Source organism: Sarcophilus harrisii, chromosome 3, assembly GCF_902635505.1.
Source record: "Sarcophilus harrisii chromosome 3, mSarHar1.11, whole genome shotgun sequence".
Lineage (NCBI taxonomy): Eukaryota > Metazoa > Chordata > Mammalia > Dasyuromorphia > Dasyuridae > Sarcophilus > Sarcophilus harrisii.
Genome location: NC_045428.1, coordinates 157,828,383 through 157,852,184, shown reverse-complemented (window position 1 = coordinate 157,852,184; position 23,802 = coordinate 157,828,383). Strand labels below are relative to the sequence as shown.

The window sequence follows — 23,802 nt, the reverse complement described above, 5'->3', positions numbered from 1 at the left end:
ATTACATAATTTTATAAACTAGTCTATCTTATTTAATGTCCATAAAATATTTGATTATGTCTTTTACAATACTCTTTATTTACAAGTTTTTATTTGGCAATAAAATATACCTTACTTGTCCATAGCATGTGCCTTTACATAGTTCTTTTGGTCACCTAAATTGTAGTATAAAATTCACAATATATAGCTAATTATTAAGCAAAGGTACTATTTTTATTGTTAAGTAATTTTTTAGTCATGTTCCACTCTATGTGACCCTCTTTGGGGTTTTCTTGGCAAAGATATTGGAGTGGTCTACCAGTTCATTTTACATATAAGAAACTGAAGCAAACAGTGTTAAGTTACTTGCCCAAGATCCCAGAGCTAATAAGTGTCTTAAGCCCAGATGTGAATTCAAAAAATGGCCTAAGGTATTATAACATACATGAAAATGTCACTTAAAATAGCTACCTTAGGAAACTATGGAATGATTCCAATAATATCAAATACAAATTCCTTATCACTTCAGAGTCTCTGCCACATTCTTTCAAATATTTTTAATGCTGGAAATTTTTTTTTTCTTTGAGAATAAACTTGATTTTTGGGAAAAGTCAAAGGTCATTCAATGTTCAGTCTGAAAATCAAGGTAAATAACCAAATCAGGTAAAGCATTTAGATTTAAAAATAAGTTGTGGCAGAAAAGTAATGAACTTGATTTTCTTGTGTGATTTATGGCTTATAACCCATTTCAATTAATAAGACACTTCTACAAGCAACTTTAGCAATTACAGCTGAAATAATTTTGTTTCTTCCTTTGCTGATGGCTTTGGAAAACAAAGAATTAGAATATTAAGTTCTGAATATTTTTAAACATATAATCTCATTATGTAGTCAGCACCTCTCCCATTATTAGACATGAAATGGACTATTTATTGGATTAATGTACATTAGCTTAATGATCATTCCAAATTATTATGTCAGACTTATACATTACTATAATGAAAATATAGACTTCTTTTTGCCATATTTATTTTTTTTTTCAGGCAATGGATTTAGGATCCTTTGAAAGATACTACCTATCTCAGTGTAGTGCAGTGAAAAGAGAAGTCTTTGAGCTCCACAAACCTTCATTCATTCATTCCAGTCTTGGCTTTGCAACTTATTTCCTGTTTGACCTTGAGCAAATAATTTAACCTCTGTGCACCTCAGTTTCCTGTTAAAATGAGATTATTGTAATTGATGATCCCTAAAATCCCTTCCACATCTATCTCATCCTATTATCTTTCTAATTTAGGAGTCCATAGGCTTCTAGACAGCAAAAGAAAGAAAGAAAGAAAGAACAAAAGAAAGAAAGAAAGAAAGAAAGAAAGAAAGAAAGAAAGAAAGAAAGAAAGAAAGAAAGAAAGAAAGAAAGAAAGAAAGAAAGAAAGAAGAATGAGGAAAGAAAGGAAGGAAGAAAAGAAGGAGGGAAGGAAGGAAGGAAGGAAGGGGAAAAAAAAGATTAAAAATCTTTGTTCTCAACAAACTAGTGCAGTTTATAGTAATGATCACACTTCAAATTTATCCCAATTTTTTTGCAAATGATGACCTTTAGTATCAGAAATTAGATTTGCAACTCTGTTTATATAGAGTTGGAGGTCCTCTTTTACTTTTAAAGAATGTTGACATGAATTTTCATATTTTTCAGATTTTCTAAAACTAGAAAATCTTAGAAGTACTAGAATGCTTTTTCATTACAAGGTTAATATTAACCTTGGGGCTTATAAATGCAATTAAAATACAAATTATGACTCATTTCCTAATTGTGCTTGACTTTGCCTGACATCTTTTTAAAAAGTGTGCATATTTGATTAAACTACTTGTGGATGCTTAATCCTCATTTCCTTTCTGTTTTTCTTTCCATAGTTTTCTTAAATCGCTACTAAAATTCTGTTCACTTTCTATTCTGTTTCACATTCCAAATCCACTCCACATAATCTTGGCCAATCTATACCACAAATTTTTTGTTGACACTTTATCCTCTATTTAAGGCTGTTTATAAGAACTTAAAATTGGGCTGAGGGAGGAGAACAAGAATCATTGTCCTTACACATATAGCCACTCACTTACAATATTCATTTCTATCAGTAAATAACCAAGTTCACTATATCATACACATAAATGGTGAAATTGAGAAGTTTTTAACCAAGTGGAGTATGTTTTTAACTAAGTGGAGTAATTCCAATTCTAATGTTGGACAGAAAAGAATGTCGCACAGAAAAAAAAATAATGGTATTGCAAGGGTTAACTGCTTTGAAATATGACTGGATTTCTAATTGTGCAATAATTTCTTTTACACGGATGATTTTCAAATGCATTTTCTCATGCAACACATTAGCAGTGGCTAATATAAAATCTACTGCCTCTGAGCAAGGTCAAGGTGAAGAATAATGACATCTGGGAAGAAGGAAGTACAGATTTTTCTGAAAATAAAAGAATTCAGAACTCTTGCAAAAGAAATTGGACATTAGAAATCAGATACAAAATTTTAAAAATAAGATTGATTGTTTTTGATATTTGATCCTTTTAGTTTTTTACTGTAATGAAATGAAGTTCCAATCTACGAATATACATGGTAATTAGTATTTGCATTTTTAATATGCAATAGATTCTTTTTAAAAATAAAAATTCTGTCTATTCCAATAAAACTTGGAATAAATGTTACTCTGGCCTGAAACTTTTCTAAGCCCCAAGAAAACCCTTTTCATGTGACTCTCATTAAAAATCAGTGGGAAGAATGCTACTAAAAGCCAGATAAGTCTTTTTGGAGAATTTCCATCCCACTTATGAAGGTCATTTTATTCTCTTAATTCTGACAATTTCCATTCCTCTTGTCATAAGTAATTTAAAGACACAATAGTAAGTTAATATTTGTTCATTTTCCTTTATTATTAAACCCTTGGAGTTCAGTTATTGTCTTCAAGTATTTATTGAGCAGCTTTTGTATTCCTGGAACTCCTTTAGATACTTGAATCCAGAAACCAAAGAAATTATCCAGGAACGCTCTGGAATTTAAATTCTAAAACATGCATAGGACTGACAAAATCCAAGGGACTAGCAAATAATAAATACATATGTAATATGGCATTGTTTCAATGCAATTCAACAAATATTTATTGATGGATGAAAAGCATGTATTCAGTACTTACTGACAATACAAAAAGAATATCAGTGTAGTGTCTGCTCTCAAGGAGCTTACACTGTAATTAGGAGAAACAACATGTAGGATGATATAGATACGAAAGAGAAAGAAAAGCCTTAAGGTCTAAGGGTACAATAGCAAAAAATTGGTAAAGTTGGTCAAAATGACCATGTTTAGTTGTGGAAGTTTTAACTGCAAGGCATATGGCAAGATCCAGAGATCTTGGTCTGAAGTTGTAGGACAGATTGTAAGATCTGGTGGTCTTCTACTTCACTTGAAAGATCACTATTGGTGACTTATAGCCCATATCATTAAGCATCTACTTTATACAAAAGCAATGTGTGACATGTCTTTGTTCATATGAATAGGAATGAATTCAGATATATTCTCTTTAAGCTGATGTTGGTCTTAATCTTTCCTTTTCATACACACATTCTAAAATTTTCTAGAAGGAAAAAAATAATGTTCAAATTGGAGAAAACAAGTTCTCTTAGGGTGTGAAGAATAATATTATTGAGGTAATTCTTGATTATCAGCACCCTAAAATTCTAATATGGAATGAACATATTTTAATGTATTCCTGGGCATACCATAGAATGTTAGAAAAATAGATAGAAGTACACATCCATACATATAAACATGGATACATACAAACAAATACAAATGTTGAAAGATACAATTATATATACATGTGTGAATGGGTACATATGTAATCAAATTCATATAAGCAAGACAATGCTTGCACTTTCTAATTGTCATTCCCCAATTTGGATATAATTCCATATTGTCTTTAGTAATTTGAATAAACTGAAAAAAAATATGATTAAGTATGCATTTATAGACTTCCACTGGAAAACACACAGATTCTTATATTGCATAGTTAAGGTCATCAGTACAAAAGTTATTAAGAAAAAAAAAAAGACTACGTATAAATACAATCTCTTGATTTTCTGAGGTAAAGAAAATGGAAAATTATATTTAAGAGAATAAACTAAGATAAAACAAAGATCTATGTAAGAATAGAGAAACTTTTCTAAGTTTTACAGATGAAGTTTGTTTTATAGCACAGACCAGACGCTTTGTATGTATATCTCTTTTTTAAAGTCCAGTACCAAATTATAATTATTTTAATTGTTCTAAAGAAACATGCTGATATAGTCTGAAAAATCTACTGGCTTACTTAAAGAATTTGCTTTATTATTGTTTCTTTTTTAGAGTATAAAGTCAGAATAAAGAGCTTAGAATGGCATTTGTGCTAAAAATCAATATTTAGCAATTTATTAAGCATCTACTGAAAGAAAAAAATGCATGTACCTAGTGTTTACTATGGGCTAGACACTCTGTTTAGTACTGAGAATATAAATAAAAAGTACAAACTTCTACCCTCTAAAAGCTAACATTTTAATAAGGAAGAGAGTGAAAGAGAGAATTAAAGGAGAGAGAAAGACGCAGAGAGAGAGGCAGAAACAAAGACAGAGACAGAGACAAAGAGATAGCGCATAGAGAAAATCTAGAGGCATTGGTGTTATGCCACAGTCTCCTTGAACTGTTCTACATCAGTTTCCCTGCATTAGTTTCCCTAAATTGTTCCGCCTCAGTTTCCTTAACATTCTGCCTCAATTCCCTTAATTGCAAAACCCTACTCTGGTTCATTAAGAATGAGGGCCACTTGCTTTAAGGTTATAAATTGTTAATGTAAGACTCAAGATAAGGGGGAGTTCAGACTTCCTGGCTCCTAACCCATTCTGTCCTCAAGAATTTATCACACTACCCCCTCTAAATATTCCAAAAGATAAGACTATCTGGGATACATCATTGACATCTTTACTTTTGTTTATTCAGACATCCTGACTCTGACTTCCTAGTTTTCCCCCCCTGTCAGAAGCAGACTGATAGTCTGTTCCCACTCTCAATGTCCTGACTCTGCCCCTGACTTGGTCTACCCCTGTAGCTGAGCCATTGAGTATATATGTTACTGAGAATTCACATTCACCACTGGATACTTTGATATGAGAGTCCTATCCAGTCAATTATACTCTCCAATTAATAAAATATTTAAAACTCTCTAATCTCTATCTTGCCTCAGTTTCTCCGGCATTACAATGGGAAGTCAAATTGATTCTTTTGCCCTTTCCAGGAAAAAATAGCATTATCAGTTTGATTACTGAGCCTAAAAGAAAAGTAAGAAAGGTGAAAAATAGGAACTTTAGCAGAGCTATCAGTTGTGCTAAAAATGAAGAGGCTTCAGAGCATATGGTAATTTGGCTGGGGAGGATACCTGGATACATGTGAATCATGGCCTGTGCTAATGGTCTGCAAACATCTGGGTAGAGTGAGCCACTTGAATTTCTACTCCTCATCAATTAAGACTAGACCCAAGTGTTGGTGTTTCAAATTTGAGTGAAATTATACCCTCAGGGACGTATTTGTAGGATGTTGTTTGTCTTTTCTTCTTCAGGAGGACCCTGACATTAGGGAGATGATGGCATGATATGCAAGTGAACTATATTTAAGTGAGATAGGGAAGTGCAATGTCACCTGCCTCACTTTCCCCTCCAGACTATCTGAGTCCAGTGGCAAGATGGAGATCAAGATGACTGGAGATGGTTCTGGATGAAATAGGAGACCTTAGCCTTTTTAAGCTAAGGTGTTCAACAGATCCCAGTTTGACTGAGGCCAGACCCATTCAGTGATTAAAGCTAGGTGGCCACTGAGGCAAAGAATCTCCTTGTTCACCTAGTCCAATATATATATGAATGAATGAATCTGAGAGGGGAAGAAGCTTAGGGTTTGAGGCCAAAGCAGAAATGATTGCTATTTACATTTGATCTGAGTCAATAAGGACTCAAACAATGACCAAATGGGGCTTGGCCTAGGACCTATTTCAGGGAGTGGAAAGGAGTCAGCAAATATTGAGAGATGTTTTTTTTAAACGGGGAATAGAGATAATGGAAGGCGTGTACGCTTAGTGGAGATATGAAAGTATATGATAAAGACAATAAATGTCTGTGTTGCCCTTGGCAAAGAAAAGAAGCACTGAGAGATTAGAACAAAGGAAAAGACTATTTAAGACATCATAAAGGAAATTTAAAATATGGAAGAGGAGACAAAAGGGTGCTTATTAAGAATGGTCTCTAATTTCTAAATAAAGTAAGAGACAAAGACCTATTGTTTAAAGAAAGGTAGTAAGGGGTGACTGTAAATGTAAAGATTTGAAACTACCACTATGGAAAATGAGAGAAAAAATGAAAATATTGTTTTGGTAGTTGGACCCTGCTCAGATTAAATTAATAAATTAATATGAACCAAGTGTTGCCCCTTAAGCTTAAGCCTTTTAAGCATTTACCAGAATGTAAGTAGGAACAGAGAAGTAAAATTGAGAGGGGTAATGGGTTAGTGTTATGTAAAGCATGAATAACAGTAGGACAAGGAGTCAAAATATCCTAGAGTACAAGACTGTATAACTGAAGTGGTGAATTAAAAATGAGACCAGATAGAAGAGAGACCAGGAGTCATGTTGAGAATAAAGAATAATTTTAGGAAGAGTGAATTAGAAAGAGAGATGGTATATTAGACTGCCATAATCAGAGTTCGAGATAATAGAGATAGCCTATTTGTTGTGAAACCCAAATGACCCTCCTTATGGGTATCTGTGGTAGGAAGAAGGTGAGTCATAGGAGTTGATGAAGTTGATTAACCCGAAAATGTGGAATTTTGAAGAGACATTAATGTGTCCCCAAGTCAAGAGAGAAGATTTAGGCTTAAGAGAAAGATTGTAATCTGTTTGAGAAAAGAAGGAGAATGACTTGGTGGTTACTAGGAACTACAACAAGTATGGTAAGACTTGGCAGTTCAGATACAATCATAGAATGAACCACAAGAAATTTGTCCAGTGATGGTATCAAAAGGATAGGCTGAAAGTGGGAATTAGGAAAAAGACATTTTTTTTATTCCTCTTGGTCTAGTGTGTTTGGGAGTTACAAGAGGAGAAAAACTCATTGTCTTTTATTATTATCATTATTATTTCATTGAGGCAATTGTGGTTAAGTGACTTGCCTAGGGTAACACAGCTGGTACCCGTTACATGTCTGAGGGAGATTTGAACTCAGGTTTCCTGACTTCAGGGCTGGGGCTCTATCCACTGCACCATCTAGTGGGCTCTCATTGACTTCTAAGGAAAGCAGATTTCATTGAATATAAGAAAATGGAAAGATTATGAGAAGAAAAGATGTGAAGGGAAGTTTATGATAGAACAAGTGTTAGAAAGAGCATGATGGAATAGTTGGGCAGAAGAGAATGGATTTGTTATGTCTGAAGTAGACAGGGATTGGAAAGTAATTGTAGGGAAAAAGAATGATCCCCTTAATAGATGACAAACTCAATTACAGAGTTTAAAATGAAAAGGTATATATGTGCAGCCAATTGGGGAAGGGAGGTTGGGTATGGGGCAGAAAGAGTAAAGAAAGAGAAAGGGTTGACAGCTATATTACAGAAAAAATACCAATTAAACAAGAGCTCCTCTAAGATCTTATGATGACAGACAAGAGCCAGACAATACTCTCAAACATAAAGAATGAAGAAATTGAGACAGCAAGGTGATCAGGTTGGGTACTTAAGCCAATAAATATTGGTAATCAATATTTAGTCAGAGACCTGCCTAAATTCCTAAAATATACCAGTTCTTTTTACCTTATACCAAGATAATATGGGATGGTACATACCTAAAACATTTCCTGAATTAGGAGTGTTTTGTTGTTTAATCATTTCAGTCATGCCCAACTCTTTGTGACCCCATTCAGGTTTTCTTGGCAAAGATACAGATTTGCTATTTCCTTCTCTAGCTCATTTTGCTGATGAGAAAATTGAGGCAAACAATGTTAAGTGTCTTGGCTGGATCAAACAGCTCGTAAAGCCAGATTAGAACTCAGGAAGATGAGTTTTACTGATTCCAGACTCAGCACTCTATCCATTATACTACTAAGCTGCTCAGATGTGGAGTGTGTATTTGGCTTAGAATCAGGTCATATGTCTAAAGTCCTTGTATCATCCTAAGGTCTATGGGAAAGAGAGATAGTATCTAAGACTGGTCCAGATGAAATTGTGGTATGAATCTAGTTCCAGAAACCTGAGACCTGAGACCTTGTTTTCTCAGAGAGTTCAATGAAGTAGAACAAAATAGTTTTACCAAAAGTGGTAGTTGGATCTAGGAGAAAGATCCACCTCCTCAGGTGACTTTCTCCTAAGTATAGTGGTGGAGGAAGAAAGACTAGATACTAATGGGACAAAAGTCCCATTTCTAATATAATTTCCTTCTATCTGTGCCCCTGGTGAAAGCCTTCTGATTTTTCCTCAAAGATACTCTGTATTTCATATACAGGTATTTTCTCTGGCAGAACCTCATGGCTCCACCCTGATTACCATCCCCCTGGCTTCTTTTAAGTCACCATTAAAATATTTTCTACAGAAAAATTTTAATTATTTTTTATTTTATTTTATTAATTATCTTTTAATTATTTATTATTTTTCCTATATGTAGTTGGCTTTATATATATTTGTGAAGGTACTACCTTAAAGACAGATTGCAGAATAACAAAAGAAATTTGATTATCCTATTTAAAGCAATAACTTGGATTTATGCAAACAAGTGAACTATTGCTTATTTTGTGCCAATTCAATCTTCTTGAATTCTCTACAAGCGTTATGCTGACTTAAGAAATCTTCAACAGGAGGTAAAGTTTATGAGGTGGATCAGGTGGTTTTAAAGGGCCAAATGCTCTAAAGTAATCCTATTCTCTGAGGTAAGAACATACTTTTGTATTTTATATTTTGTTCCATAGACTGTGAGAAACAATTGGATACTTGTGTAAAGTGATCAGAACAGAGCATCAAAAAATATTATTAGGGCAACAGTAAATAAGGATATATTGGAGACAGGAGAGACTGTAGGCAAGAATATAGTCCAGGAAAAAAGAGGAGAAAGACAAGGAAAACCACCTGAAGGATGGGAGCATTTAAGGAGAGGAAGAAGAATTAAAGGCCAACAGCAAGGGAGAGAAAGAAGGAGCAATTAAACCATAAGAAAGAGGTGGAACCATTAGAGTACATTATCATGGAAATCAAAAGAAGAGAGAGAAGAATCAAGTGAGAGGAACTGGAAAGAAAACTAGCTATGGAGTCAGAAGCTGTGGATTCAAATCCCACTTTGGACACTACTTTTAGCACCTTATGCATGTTACTTAGTCTCTCTGAGCCAGTTTCCTCCTCTATAAAATGAAGTTGGATGGCTACTGAAATTTCTTCTGCCTCCATCCACATCTATGTTCTGAAGTATAACAAGCATTTGGATGTATGAGTTCTATTGTCTTTTGGAATGGTAACATAAATCAGAAATTTAATAGCTAGGTGACCTTCAACAAGCTACTTAACAGGTTAGATCTTCACTTTCTTTGTCTACAACATGGGGATAAGGATATCAGTTCTATGTGTGTTGCAGCACCACTGGGAGGAAATGCTTTGCCAGGGTATGTATGCTATATAAATATAAGCTATTATTCTATTATTTATATTCATACTCCTTATAAGATTGCTTGTTTGGGGAACTAGTTTTCTGAAGGCATGGTTGAAGAAAATTGCAGATGACTCTCTTTTGTGAAAGTGTTTTAAATTGTTCATGTTTTAAATATAATAAAGAATGTTGCCAACATTTAAAAATAACCACATTCTTTTTCTAAGGCAGACTATCTGGGAGGTATTTAAATGATTTTAAAGTATTAGGCAATGCTTGTATGTACTGGATTACCCAAGTACCTGAGTATATCTATATATGTTCTTTGATTACATAGGAAGTCTGGGTTTCTCTCTGACAAGAAAATCAGGAAATAAAACTGGTCCCGTAAATGCTTTGCATTTGATCAAAGCATTAACCATACTGAATGTCTCTTCAATTATGCTTCATAGCTTGAAGCAATGCAGCTACAGGGTCATTTACATAATTTCCTGTTTTCCAGGGTATTTCCTTTGCATAGGTACAGTTACCAAGCATTTAGAAATGGAAAAAGCATGTGGGTTGATACAATGGATATTCAAAAGCATTAGTAGGGAACAAAAAGGTCACTGATATACAATGTAAAAATTTGTGGGCTCCAGTGTGCCTTGCTTACAGAGCAGAAGAACAAATAACACATAGAATAGGAGGTATTCTTAAGTAAGAATACATTTTTTTAGGAGTGATTTCTGGGAATTATAAAAAAAAATATTAAATTAGTAATATGGAATAAGTCTAAGCACAAAACCACAGAGAGATGTGCAAGACCCCAAGATCCCTAAATTCCTATTATAATCTAAAAACATATAAATAATATAAATAATTCTATACCAGTCATTTGGAAATTTTGAGTCCTAATTGACTCAAAGTGAATGCAAATAGCAGTTATTTCTGGGTTGTTTTTTTTTTTTTTTCAGAAAACCTGGGGGCCCTCTCCTCCCCAATTTATTTATTTTGATTTTTTTTTTGGGGGGGGGAACAGGGATAGGTAACTGAAGCCATTCTTTGCCTCAATTACTACCTAGCCTTAATCACTAAATGCGTATGGCCTCAGTCAAACTGAGACCTATTGAAGATCTTAGTTTAGAAAGGTCAAGGTCTCCATTTCATTTCATCCAGAGCCATCTCCAGTCATCTTGATCTATATCTGGCCACTGAACCCAGATGGTTCCGGTGCAGAAAGTGAGGCAGGTGACTTTGCACATCCCTCCCTCTCTTAAATTCAATTTACTTGCATATCATGGTATCACCTCCCTGATGTTATGATCCTTTTTGAAAACAAAAGACAAACAATAATAACAATAAAGAGGGGGAATATAACTCATACTCTCAAGTAATTTATGTTATATCTTATAGATAATAAAGACAAAGGCTATAGCAAAGACATAACCCAGTCTATTTGGGACAGAGTCACCCAGATCCTTTTCATCCTGATCCTGGAATATGTTCTGCCATAACTGAAGTCTAACGAAGAGTAGGTTGGATCTTCCAGTAATCAGTCTAAAATCACTTGAGTGGTTCCTGGACATTGGGGATCCCCAAAGAGAGCAGTGATATTTGAAAATTCATCAGTCTAGGGCAAACAGATACAAGTTTATATAAATATACCAATCATGAATAAGCTAGGCAAGGATAAACAGACTTCTTTAGTACTAAATGTTTATAAATATGGACCTATCATTTACTCAGCTCTTTCTTATATTTGCCTGTCTCTAATGCTGTCAGGGGACAGTTAGGTGGTACAATAAACAGAGTGCCAAGTCTGGTGTCAGGAAGATTTTTATCTTTGTGAGTTCAAATCCTCTCTCAGAAGCTTACTAGTTGTGTGATTCTGAGCAAGTCATTTAATCCTGTTTGCCTCAGTTTCTTATCTATAAAATGAGCTGGAGAAGTAAATAGCAAACTGCTCTAATAACTTGGCTGAGAAAACCTGAAATGGGATCACAAAGAGTCTGACTTTACTGAAAAAATTGAACAACAACAGTCCTGTCACATTCTCAATAATTTTTCAGATTACTTATAGCATGGCTCTGATATTTCATGCACCAGTTCTTTCTATATCCTGGGAGTTAGTTCAGACTTCACCAGAGAACACCCTAGTATTCTCATTATCTCACTAATCTAGGACTCAAATTCCCTGCTAACCATTTTTGTTATATTCCTCCAAGTTTGATTGATTCTTGATCCTTTGGAGTAAAAATGGAAGGAAAATAACTTAAGATCCTCTTCCTTGTTCATTTATTTGCTCTCATCCTCTGATTCCCTCTGAGCAGAGACCATGTCTCTTCCTTAAGTTTCTTGTTGCCATGTTATCACAGATCTACACTCAGTGCCACTTCTAGTGCTTTAGTGTGCCTGATATTCTATAATCCCTTTATTATCTACCATGTTCCTATAAATCAAAACCTGAATAATTTTAATTTGTATTTCTATTATTGTTGTTATTAATGGTTTGGAACATTTTTTCATATAATTATCAACTTTTTGTATTTATTCTTGTGAAAACTGTTTACATTTTTATCACTCTGATGGGATTGGGAGCTCTGTTGCTAGAGGGTATTACTGAATTGATGAGATCACAATCAATTGTATTTAAGTATTGTTTTATTATTTCTAGTCCTATTAAGCCTATTAAAGTTTCCTTTCTTCTCTCTCTTAAACCTGTATATGTTCACTGTTGGCTTGCCTGAGATCATTATCATCATTTTTTTCCTTAAGATTACCTGAGGCATAGCATTTGAGAGACAACTAATTTTAACTCCATATGGTGATTAGATTTATTTTTTTCCATCATGTCAACATTATAATGTTACTTTTCAGAGATTCATGATTCATTTTCTGCCTCATCCTAGCAATATTTTCTTTTGTTTGGAATTTGGAAGATGTTTGACAATAATATTCATTGATATACTAATTTTAAGGGTTTTTTTTTCAGAATTATGCTATAAATTTTCTTTTCAAATTAGTTATTCTAATAGTTTGAGGAAGTTTTTTTTTTTTTGATTTCTGGAAATATGATGTCAAAAATATATCCTACAGCAAAGAGCAGACTCTCAAGAACAATGAGTTCCTTAGTACTGATAAGGTTGAAAACCCTGGTAAAAGCAATGTCGAAACCTTTCTAGCATAGTATTTCTTTCTTAGCTTTATTTCTCACATATCTATATGCCAAGCCTAAAGTGAATCTAAAATTCTGGCAGCATTTTTGACCTCTTTGTCACAATACCCAGAGGCAGTGGCTGTCCTTATTTTTAAAGAAATTACATTACTCTGTAGATACCCAATATACACATGCCTTGTTTCACCAATCTCTTTTCTCCCACTAAGCAGTGCTTGTTCCCCAGACCAATGACAACTAGAAAGTAAACCTTATTCTAATTCTTTATTGCATATGTCCACTTCAAACATGAGTTAAATGTGAACAAAGTATGAACAAAGACATGAAGACAGGAGAGGATTGAATAAGGCCATGAAATTGGAGAGAATTCCATTTGGTGTAGAATCAGGAAGACATGAAAGGGAATCATATGATATAAATATAGGTATGTTATAATTAAAAGCAAATTTTAAACTTTATTTGTGGAGACTTGGGAAGCCACTGAAAATTTTTGAATAGAATGTAAACATGATCATAGTGATTACATTGAGATTAATTATATAATAGTGTATTAATGGTAAATTAGAGAACAGAAAACCTATTTTCTAAATTGTTAGTAAAAAAAATTACAAAAATTAATTTCAACTACCCAATTTTAGAAGACTGATAGAATGAATTCATTGGAATTGTAGTAAGAGTCAAAAGAGAGAATTTTATACCATATCCTTGTTTTATTTTCTTACAGGGAATTTCTATAACATGTATATGTATATATATCATACACATACACACATATAAACACACACACACACACATATATATATCCTTACCAATATAAGGAAAATGGCCATATGAAATGTGGAACTTAGTACTATAAGTATTGAGTTTCTGTTTAGATTGCATTCTTTTGACTGCAAGCAATTCTTGTCATCCAGTAAAATGCTAGTTGACTTCAATTACCATTCATTAACTACAGGAATTCCCTGCTTAGTCTCAAAATTTTTCAAAAATTTAATTTTTACTTCTGCATGATGTACAAGGGAAAAGAAACTCAGCTTATTGACTGTTTAAGTGAGGAAGTTCTCTGCTGAGTCTTTTAAACATAGGGCTGTGTTTTTAATTCCATATAGGATCACTTACATTTTTTTAATAGTATTTCTCCTCCCAATTACATGTCAAGACAATTTTTAGCATTCATTTGTACAAGAGTTTTAGTTCCAAATTTTTCTCCCTTCCTTCCTCCACTTCCTTCCTTCAAAAATACCTGACCATTTGATATGTTATACATGTGCTATCATATAAAACATTTCTTTATTAGTCACAGTTGTGAAAGAAAAAGGATATCAAAGTGGGGGGGAAGCATGATCAAGAATAAAGTAAGTGAAAAAAAAAATTATATATGCTTCTATCTGCATTCATAGTCCAGCGGTTCTTTATCTGGATGTGGAAGAATTTTCCTTCATGAGAACTTTGTACTTGTTTTAGATCATTGTTTTGCTGAGAAGAGCTTCAGTCATTCATAGCTAATCATCACATAATATTGCTGATACTCTATACAATGTTTTCCTGGTTCTGCTCATTTCACTTTGTATCACTTCTTATGATTTCCAGGTTTTTCTGAAATCTGCCTGTTCATCATTTCTTATTGCATAACAGTATTCCATTGTATTCGTATGCCACAGCTTATTTGTAGGGGGTTTTTAAGACAATTTTTATTTTTCCCTATAACAAGTGCATTGTGCAGTTAGATGTATAGCCCCCTTGATTTTATAGAGTAGAGATCCCCACCATACATATTTCTAAGTACTTATGTTACTTTGTACTCGGAAATATTCATATTTTCATTGTCCTGTACTACAGAAGGAAACACTTTTATGTACCTTTATTATAATTTGATCAAGAAGTGGTCTTACATGTTCAATAGTGTTCAAATATTCTATCAACTAGTTCATGGAATCATATTTTGAGTAAAAAGGAATGTTAGCATTCATATAATCCAACCCTAATCTTTTGCAGACAAGGAAGTTGAAGCTCTGAGAAATTATAGGTCACATAGCCAAGATCCAGTAAATGAACTCAAATGAAATGGATCTGATACCAACTCCAATATTCTTTCCATTGCACTACACTGCCTCTCTTGTTTATTGAAATATAGTTAGTAGCAAGTTACTTTAGAGTAATATTTTTCCCATTTCCAATTCTAATAATCATAATACAAGAGAATCAATTATTAGATAGATCTCTACAAAAAGTGTGTATTATAAAAATGAAGCAATAAGGAAATGCATATTTTATGTTTTATACAGATATTCAAAAGCATTAAGAAATATTTTTCTTTTTAAATAAAGTTCTCTAGATTATTCAGAAAAGAAAATTAGTCCCTTAATTTGCCTAGCATACATTATTGTTATTCATCCTTCATTCTCAGACAGGACCAATGACATCAAGAATGTGATACCTTGACTTGCAAGTGAATTGTAGTGTTTAAATGAGGCAGGACTATGCAGAGTCATCAGTTTTACTCTCTTCTCTGGAGTCATCTGAGTACAGTGGCAGGATAGAGACAGGATAACTAGTAATGACTCTAAACCAGCATAAACATGCTCATTCTAGAAAAATAATAAAGTATATAAAAGTCACTTATTTAATTTTATTTATATTACTTCAGAGAAAAGGCCCTATTAGTATAATTTGAGGGGTTTTTTGGAATGTATTTTTAATGCATAATCTCTATCAATACTATTTTTTTTTTCATTTGATGGGAGAGGGGGCATGTAATTGAGGTTACAACTTGCTTTCCCCAAGATCATACAGCTAGTAAATGTTAAGTATCTGAGATCAGATTTGAACTTCCTCCTGACTTCAGGGCTAGTGCTCTAACCACAGTGCCATCCCCATGGGTGCCCCAATAATAACACTACTTCAAAGGAACCAAACATAGAAATCACATTCTGGAAGTTTAAGTATATATCTTAAAATTATTTTCTCTAATACTAAACATGTGTATATCTATCTATCTATCTACATATTGTATTGCTGGAGAAACTGAGGCAAGAAAGAGATTAGAGAACAATTTAATATTTAATATTTTATTTTAAGAGATTTACTAGGACTAAATGGATCCATGGTTTGGTCCCAGGGCTGAATGAGACTATCGTCTCCAAGAATCCAGCAGAGAATGTCAGGATACAAGATTCTTTTATAGGGTAACAAGACGGATGACATAATGGTGAAGGTACCTGAGATGGGGATGACCTAATGGGGGGAGGCACCTAGGATGACATAATGGAGGGAGGTACTGGAGAGGCTCCTGATATTCTAATGATGTCTAAAATGATTAAAGACCTTTATCCTATCAAACATTAAGAGGGAATGATTGTAGCCTGAGGTCTTGGGGCAGAGTAACTGAGGTAGGACAATTAGGGAAACTGGGTCAGGACATTAAAAGGGAAGTGTAGCACAACTCTCTCTCTCTCTCTCTCTCTTTCTCTCTCTCTCTTTCTCTCTCTCTCTTTCTCTCTCTTTATATATATATATATATATATATATATATATATATTCAATCAAAACACTGAAAAATATGTGTGATGGGAAGACAACTTAGATCTATAGAAGATAGGAGGCAGTTGCGTTGGAGGACTTTCTAAAATTATGTAATTCTATTATTATAACCCAACTTCAATCCAAATATGATTTGTTTGGAGAAAGATCTAGCAACACTGATATGTGTTCAGTATATGTATCCTAAATTAAACAATCAGACACTGAACCACAAAAGGCTTCATTTAATAAACTAGTTATTGGAATTTATCAAGAAAGGATATCACAACAAAAACAAAGCAAAACAACAGGAAAAATCCATTAGACAAAAGCCAGTCCACAATAGATTAACTTTAAAGTTTGAAAAATAGTTCTTCAGTTATCAAACATTTATTAAGCACTTATTATGTGCCAGGCACTGTGTTAAGCTATGAGGATGTGAAAAAGGGGAAAAGGAAGTCCATGCTCTCAAGGAACTGACAGTGTAATGTGAGACAGAATGAATAACATACAAATAACCACATACAAACAGGAAATATTGAGAACAAATTGAAAATAACTCTGTGTGATAGCTTTAGCATTAAAGGCGATTAGGAAAGTCTTCATGTAGAAAGTTAGATTTTAATTGAGATTAAAAAAGTCAAGGAAGCTAGGAGATGGAGATGAGAAGGAGGAGAGAATTACAGCCATGGAATATAGCCAGTGAAAATGCTTAGTCAGGAGCTGGTATGTCTTAAGGAACAATAAAGAGACAAGTATCATTGAATTAAAGGACACATGATGGAGATGGGGAAGGACTAAAGTGTAAAAATAATAGAAAAGGAAGGATTCAGGCTATGAATGGTTTTGAATATCAGAGGGATTTATATTTTACCCTGAAGGTGAGAGGAAATCATTGAATTTGAATATTCAATTGGGTAGTATAGGGTGGAGAGAAGATTATTTGTATGGTCTGACCTGTGCTTTTAGAAAGATAAATTTGATAGCTGGAGGATGGATTGGAGTAGGGAGAGATAAGAAATAAGAGGTAGAGAGATCACCCTATTGTAATAGTCCAGGCATGAAGGGAAGGGCATCTCCATCAGTATGGTAACAGTATCAAAAAATAGAAGTGAGTTTATAAAAGAAATATTATAAAGATAAAATTGACAACTTGGCAAAAGGTTGGATATATGAAGGTGTACAGAAGAGATAGTGAAAAGTTAAAGATGATACCTAAATTTCAAGTCTGAATGCCTAAGAGGACAGTGGTTTCCTGGATAGTAATGGGGAAGTTTAAAAAGGGGAGTTTGGGAGGAAATATAATAAATTCAATGTCAGACCCGAAGAGTACTGGGAAAAAGAGGACTTGGCAACTAAGAGATCATTGTTAACTTCAAACACTGAATGTTTGAAGACAGATTGAATAGGATTTAGAAAAGAGTAAGAGAGGAAGTGGAAACATCAAGTATTGAATACTTTCTCAAGGATTTTAGCAATGAAAGGAAGGAGAGCTATAGTATAGTAGGTAACAAAGATGACAGAATCAAGTGAAGGTTATTACTGTTGTTGGTTTCAGGTTTCCGGTCCAACTATTACTTTTTTCAGAGAGTGGGAATGATAAAAGGTATGGTCTAATGGAAGAGATGGTATAGGTATCAAAAAAGAGGGAAAGAACCCATACGTACAAAAATATTTATGGCAGTTTCTTTTGTAATGGTAAAAGGCCTAGAAAATTACTATTTATTGGGAATGATAATAAATTACAACATATGAATGTAATGGGATATTAATGTTATAAGAAACTATAAAAGGAATTTCAGGGAACCTTAGAAAATTTATATGAAGTGAGCCAGGAGGACAATGTATATGATGACAATAACATAGTAAAGACAACTTTGAACATATTAAGAACAATGCAATTGAATAATTATATTTCCAAAGGATTGATGCTGGTGTTTTTTCCTGATATAGAGAAGGCCTAGTTGTAGGAAAGAATAATTAGTGAGAAAGGTAATTAGTGAGGAGGATAATTAGGCTGGACTGGGCTATAGAATAGCCAAGATGAAAAGTGGGAAGCAAATGGTATTGTCTTGGCCTGACACACATGCTAGATAGAGGTATGATCCAAAGGAAGCCAAGAGGTCTGTAGAAAAGTCTTGTTCCAGAGGGGTAGCTTCACATGGGGCATAGCTCTATTATGTTAGATTGGACTGAATGACTAATGAAGCCCTTCAATTTGAAAATTATCTAATAGTGAAAAGTAAAGGGACTCTCTAATTCAAGATTATAAGGGAGAAGTGGAAGTAATTCATATCAATAGCTAACTAATGTCTATTGGGCAGTTAAAAAATTATTAAAAATCTCCTCTGTGCAAAATACCAGGCACTGAAAGACAAAAATTAAACAGTGATTTACCTTAGTATATTTTATGTAATGCAAATGTACACAAATTATTAAATATAAAGTGATTTCATATGGGCAGAGAGCATTAAGTATTGTACAGGAGTGAGGAAAAAACAGGAGGTATCACATGAAAATTGACACCTGAATTGAGCTAAAAGTTAAGGTATTTTAATGAGATCATAACTTCTTATTTGAAAGAACAATAATTTCAAAATTGCTGTACTTCTCTCAAGATCTTTCCAGAATTTAAAAAAAAAAGTGAGGAAAGAGGTTATTCTCTAGTTAACTTTCCTTTATTGGCTAGCACAAAGAGATGGCTCTAGCCCACAATAGCCAATCTTTTCATCAGAAATTAATGTAAAGCCGCTTAAGCCCAGCATTTTGTCTTAAATATGTAGGAAATAATCAAACTCTCTAACAAGATTCACTTTTTTATCAGCTCAATATATTATCCAAGTGATTCCTTTGATTAACTTCTCGCATAAAAGAAATTCTATAGTAGTTTAGACTAAAAGTTTGTATCTTCTGTGTTCATTTCAGAAGTGAGATTTAATTTGTGCCTGGAAGGATAATTATGATTTCGACAAATGGAGATAATTGAAAGTTTATTTCTAGTGAAATGGAATGGAAGAACAGAAGCATGAAGGCAGGTAGAGACTGTATGTTTTCAGAGAAATGCCAGGTTGGTTGAGTTAATGAAAGGAAAAAGTGAGAGCTAAGGCTGGAAAGGTTTGTTTGAAATAGCTTGGGTAGTTTTAATACCAGATTCAAGATTTTGGAAATTATTCAGTAGTAAATGGAGAGTTTTTGAAGATTAGGTTTTTTTGAAGAGGGGACTGAGCATTGTTCTGGGGTAATCAACTTTCTATTACATTCTGTCATACGGAATGAATGAGAACAGGAAAAGACTGGAAACAAGGAGACATTTATACATATATATAATATAATATATAATGTATAATATATGTAATATATATATATAATAGGATTATATGATCACAAATATAAAGGGGAAGAGAAATTAGAGGCCCCTTATTTCAACCTTTTCATTTAGTAGATGGGTACTTGGAAGTAATAAAAACTTCATTTTAAAATATCCATACAAATTAAAGGGAATTTTTAAAAATATACATATATGTGTGTTGTGTCTACATGTGTACATGCTTACACACACACACATAGACACATATCCTGTCCCAGGTGACCCATCCCAAGTAAAGCATTTCATTCCCCAAATTCTTCCCTTTTGAAGCTCCTTTTCTTCCCCCTTAAACTTGCTTTTGTCTGTGTAATCACAACGAATGGGTACATACTATAGGTATGGCTGTCACTATTGCATAAACTAGCTTATTGAGCAAACTCAAAGGGACATAATGGGAGTTCCTTTTAACTAAACAAACAAAATGTGTGTGTGTGTGTCTGTGTGTGTGTATGAATATGACATTAACTATAGCTCTGAAGTCACAAATCTAATCTTTAGACTACGAACAGTAAATTATTTTCACATTTCATTTTAGAATTTACATCAAACCTTTATATAATTATGTTTTAATTCATTCAATCTTTTTTTTTCTTTCTTTCTTTTTTTTTTTTTTTTGCTGAGGCAATTGGGGTTAAGTGACTTGCCCAGGGTCACACAGCTAGGAAATGTTAAGTGTCTGAGGTCCTCCTCAGCTCCTCCTGATTTCAGGATTGGTGCTCTATCCACTGCTGCCCCTTCATCCAATATCTTTAAACATCACACTGATTAGTTCTTTTGCTTACAATGTGTACATTTAACTGCCAATCATTCAACTAGTGTTCATTAAACAATCATCCCATGCAAAGCATTGTGTTAGATGCTGTGGGAAGTAGTATGAGTAAGATACTTTCCTCAGGAAATGTGTGAAGTGATTAAGCACATTACTTGTAGTGCAATACTATAAAGTACACCTTATTCACTTTTTTTTATCTGAGATATTTTGAGCAGTTATTATGATTGGGTACATATCATCTCTGGAAATGATTCAGAACTAGAAGATGTATAATTTTTAAATTTAACCGCACTTATCTATATGATTGATAGTCAGCAGAACTTTGAACTTTCATGAACTGTGAGTATAAAGCTCACCATGTGTAAATAAGAAAGTATTTGTTTGAGGTGTTTCAGATGATAAAAGCTAATTTCCAGATTGAAATGAAGTGATAGTATTTACTGTCCTGTGATATAGTTGAATGTATGATTTTTATTACATGGCTACAACCAGAATATACATTACCATAGGCAGATATTGGTGTTTTCCTAAATCTCCCTATTGAAGGATAAAAAAAGCAAACAGTAGAAGCTATAGGTTACTAAGAAGGAAAAAGTAAAAGTAGCATCTCAGTGTGACATCATGAATATAGTGTAGTACAAGGAGCCAGATAGGTCTGAATTCAGATCCCCATTTATTAGCTGTGTCTCTTAGCAAGTAAGTATACATCTCTCAGCCTCCATTTTCTTCTCTGTGAAATGAAAATAATAATACCTCAAAGGGATGTGAGGTTTATTTGAGATGTTGATATAAAGTGTTATATTAGCTATTGTTTTGTCTTGAAATTTGAATAAAATTATTTTAGGCCTAATAAGCATTTGAAAATGATATGTGAGGTTGAAGAACGACCTCTCCACTTTTTATAGAAGCAGAGGAATCATGAAATATCAATCCCATTTTAAAATAGCTTAGCCATGTTACTACAACTTCCCTGCCCCAAACCCATTATTCATTCTATGTTTTCTTTTTTTATTCTGTAGGGTTGTATGAAAACTTTCCAACCAATGCAGAACCAGAATGCTGTGATGTCAGATGGGGACTATTATCAGATAATGAATCCAAAGGGACTACAAATATAAATGAATCGTGTCACAGAACATCGCTCACAGTTTCATCAGCATCAAGACTGTGCAATAGCAGACTCAAACTGTGTGTGCTTGTATTGATTCTCTTGCATACAGTACTAACAGTCTCAGCAGCACAGAACACAACAGGACTGGGTTTTGGCAGCATTACCACATTGGATGACAATTCAACCAACGAGGAATAAAGGAAAGAAATGTCATGAAAGAAATTCAGCAGGCCCACGTGAAATGAATGACTGTAGTAAAATGTAACAGAAACTGGGTGCTTTTACCCTTAAATTGCTTATAGCAAGGCCTTTGGGGTAAAACTTAAAAGATGGGCCAGAATCCAACCAACAAGGACACAAACACAGCTTTTTATTGACTAAAAGGCTGTATGGTGATTTAAATTTCTCACACCATTTTATACACTGTGTTTTAATGTTTGGAGTTTGGTTTTTGTTTTGTTTTGTTCTGTTTTTTTGGTCTGTTTTTCCTTTTTGTTGGTTTGTTTGGTTTTTTTGCACTTGTTAATACAGGATCTTATTTTTTGGGATGGTTTCTCAAAGCTAAACTAAGTCTTTTCACTGTCTATATATTTCTAGTCATTGTGTGTGTTCATCTGATAGTTCTGTCTTTTATGTCCTGTCAGTTTCTATTAGAGGAATGGTTGCTATGACTAGCAACAACAAAACAACAACAAAAAAAAACAAAAAAACAAAAAAAAACAAAAATAAAACAAAAACAACAAAAAAAAAACAAAAACAAAAAAACAAAAACAAAACTCCCCTTCCCCAAAAAAATACAAAACAAAAAAAAAAAAAGAAGAAAAACAAGAAAAAAAAAAAAAAAGAAAAAACCTAACTGTCCCTTCTACCCATGGAAACCATCTCCTTCCTCAAGCCCTTCCCTTTCCAGTCTCCTTCCCTTTCCCCTTAAGCAAACAACATCCGCTTGCTTCTGTCTGTGTAATCACAATGAATGGGCACACTTTACTGGTGTGACTCTGCCACTGTTGCACAAACCAGCTGACTGAGCAAACCCAAAGGGGCATGATGGGGGTTCCTTTTAGCTGAACAAACAAGTGCTCTCCATATAAGGTGGAATCGGACAGTTAACAAATTTTTACATAAAATGAAACAAAACAAAGCAAAAAAAAGCAAAAACAAAAACACTATAACAAACTGTGTTGCTCCAGTTCCCATTTCAAAGAAGTCCAGTCCTTTCTCACTGGTCAGTTGAACAGGAGCAGCCTTTTTTAGAATACAGTATGTGAAACCAGATAAGCTCAGCAAGTGGAGTAGTTGGGAGGCTTTCCTTTTGGAGGTATAAGGTTGGCATTCATTGTGAATTACGTTTTCATTTCTGCAACAGTTATGTAACCAGCAAATATTTGTAATGTTTGGAAGAAGACAAATTCAGAAAAAAATTATTGGCATCATTTTTTTCCCCTTCTTGGCAAAGAAAGTAGAAAACACTCAAGCACCTATTATGCAAAGGATAAGTATGATTTTGAATCCCTTGTTTTTCTGATATGCTGTTAAGAGCAATTTTGGTTATTAAGGGTGCACAGCGATGCATTAGCACAGATGAACAACCTGTTGTTGTTGTGTTTTTTTTTTTAATAAATAAGTCAGCTGTTTTCATTAGTGTGCAATAAACAGCTATCGTATCTAGCTATTAGTAGACTGGGGAAAAGATTAATCTGATTGCCATTTTCATTGCTTTTTTTTTGTGGGGACATTTCACCCGCTAAGTGTGTAAAAATTTTCTTTTTAAAAAGGCTTTTTAGAGTTTACAGTAGAATCAATGGAAGGAAATGTTATTAAGGGCTGTTTTTAAAAATAATAATAAAAATTTAAAAACAACAAACAAACTTTACATTCCTTCCTATTCTCTAACTACACTTGGGAAAGTGCACTTCAGAGATGTTTTCTGTGTAGGTGGGAGATGAAGGAAAAATATTTAAAAGAAAAAAAATGTTCTCTTAACAAATAAAGTTTAGTTACCAACTTTCTAGGTATGAAATACTTCTTGGTAACCATTTTTGTTCTGACAGAGTTTAATCCCTCCAACAGAGTAATTACCCTGCCACATAGCTACATATAGTAATGCATATTTTGTTTCACAAAAATAAAATAGATTTCTGTTCCAATCTGTTCAAAATTGACAAAAGAAAAAATTTACTCCTTAATAAAGTGATAGAATTGTTCAGATGT

The 23,802-nt window shown here is 33.7% G+C and overlaps 1 protein-coding gene across 1 annotated transcript in view; it reads left to right on the top strand.

The window, feature by feature from the left end:
* The window catches only part of FAM155A (family with sequence similarity 155 member A), a 704,785-nt gene extending 682,411 nt beyond the window's left edge, over window positions 1-22,374 (top strand). Inside the window, exon 3 of the mRNA XM_003765743.3 lies at window positions 21,500-22,374. Coding sequence (XP_003765791.2) covers window positions 21,500-21,789 — 290 coding nt within the window. The 3' untranslated portion in view covers window positions 21,790-22,374. The remainder of the gene's footprint in view (window positions 1-21,499) is intronic.
* Window positions 22,375-23,802: the final 1,428 nt, after the last annotated feature.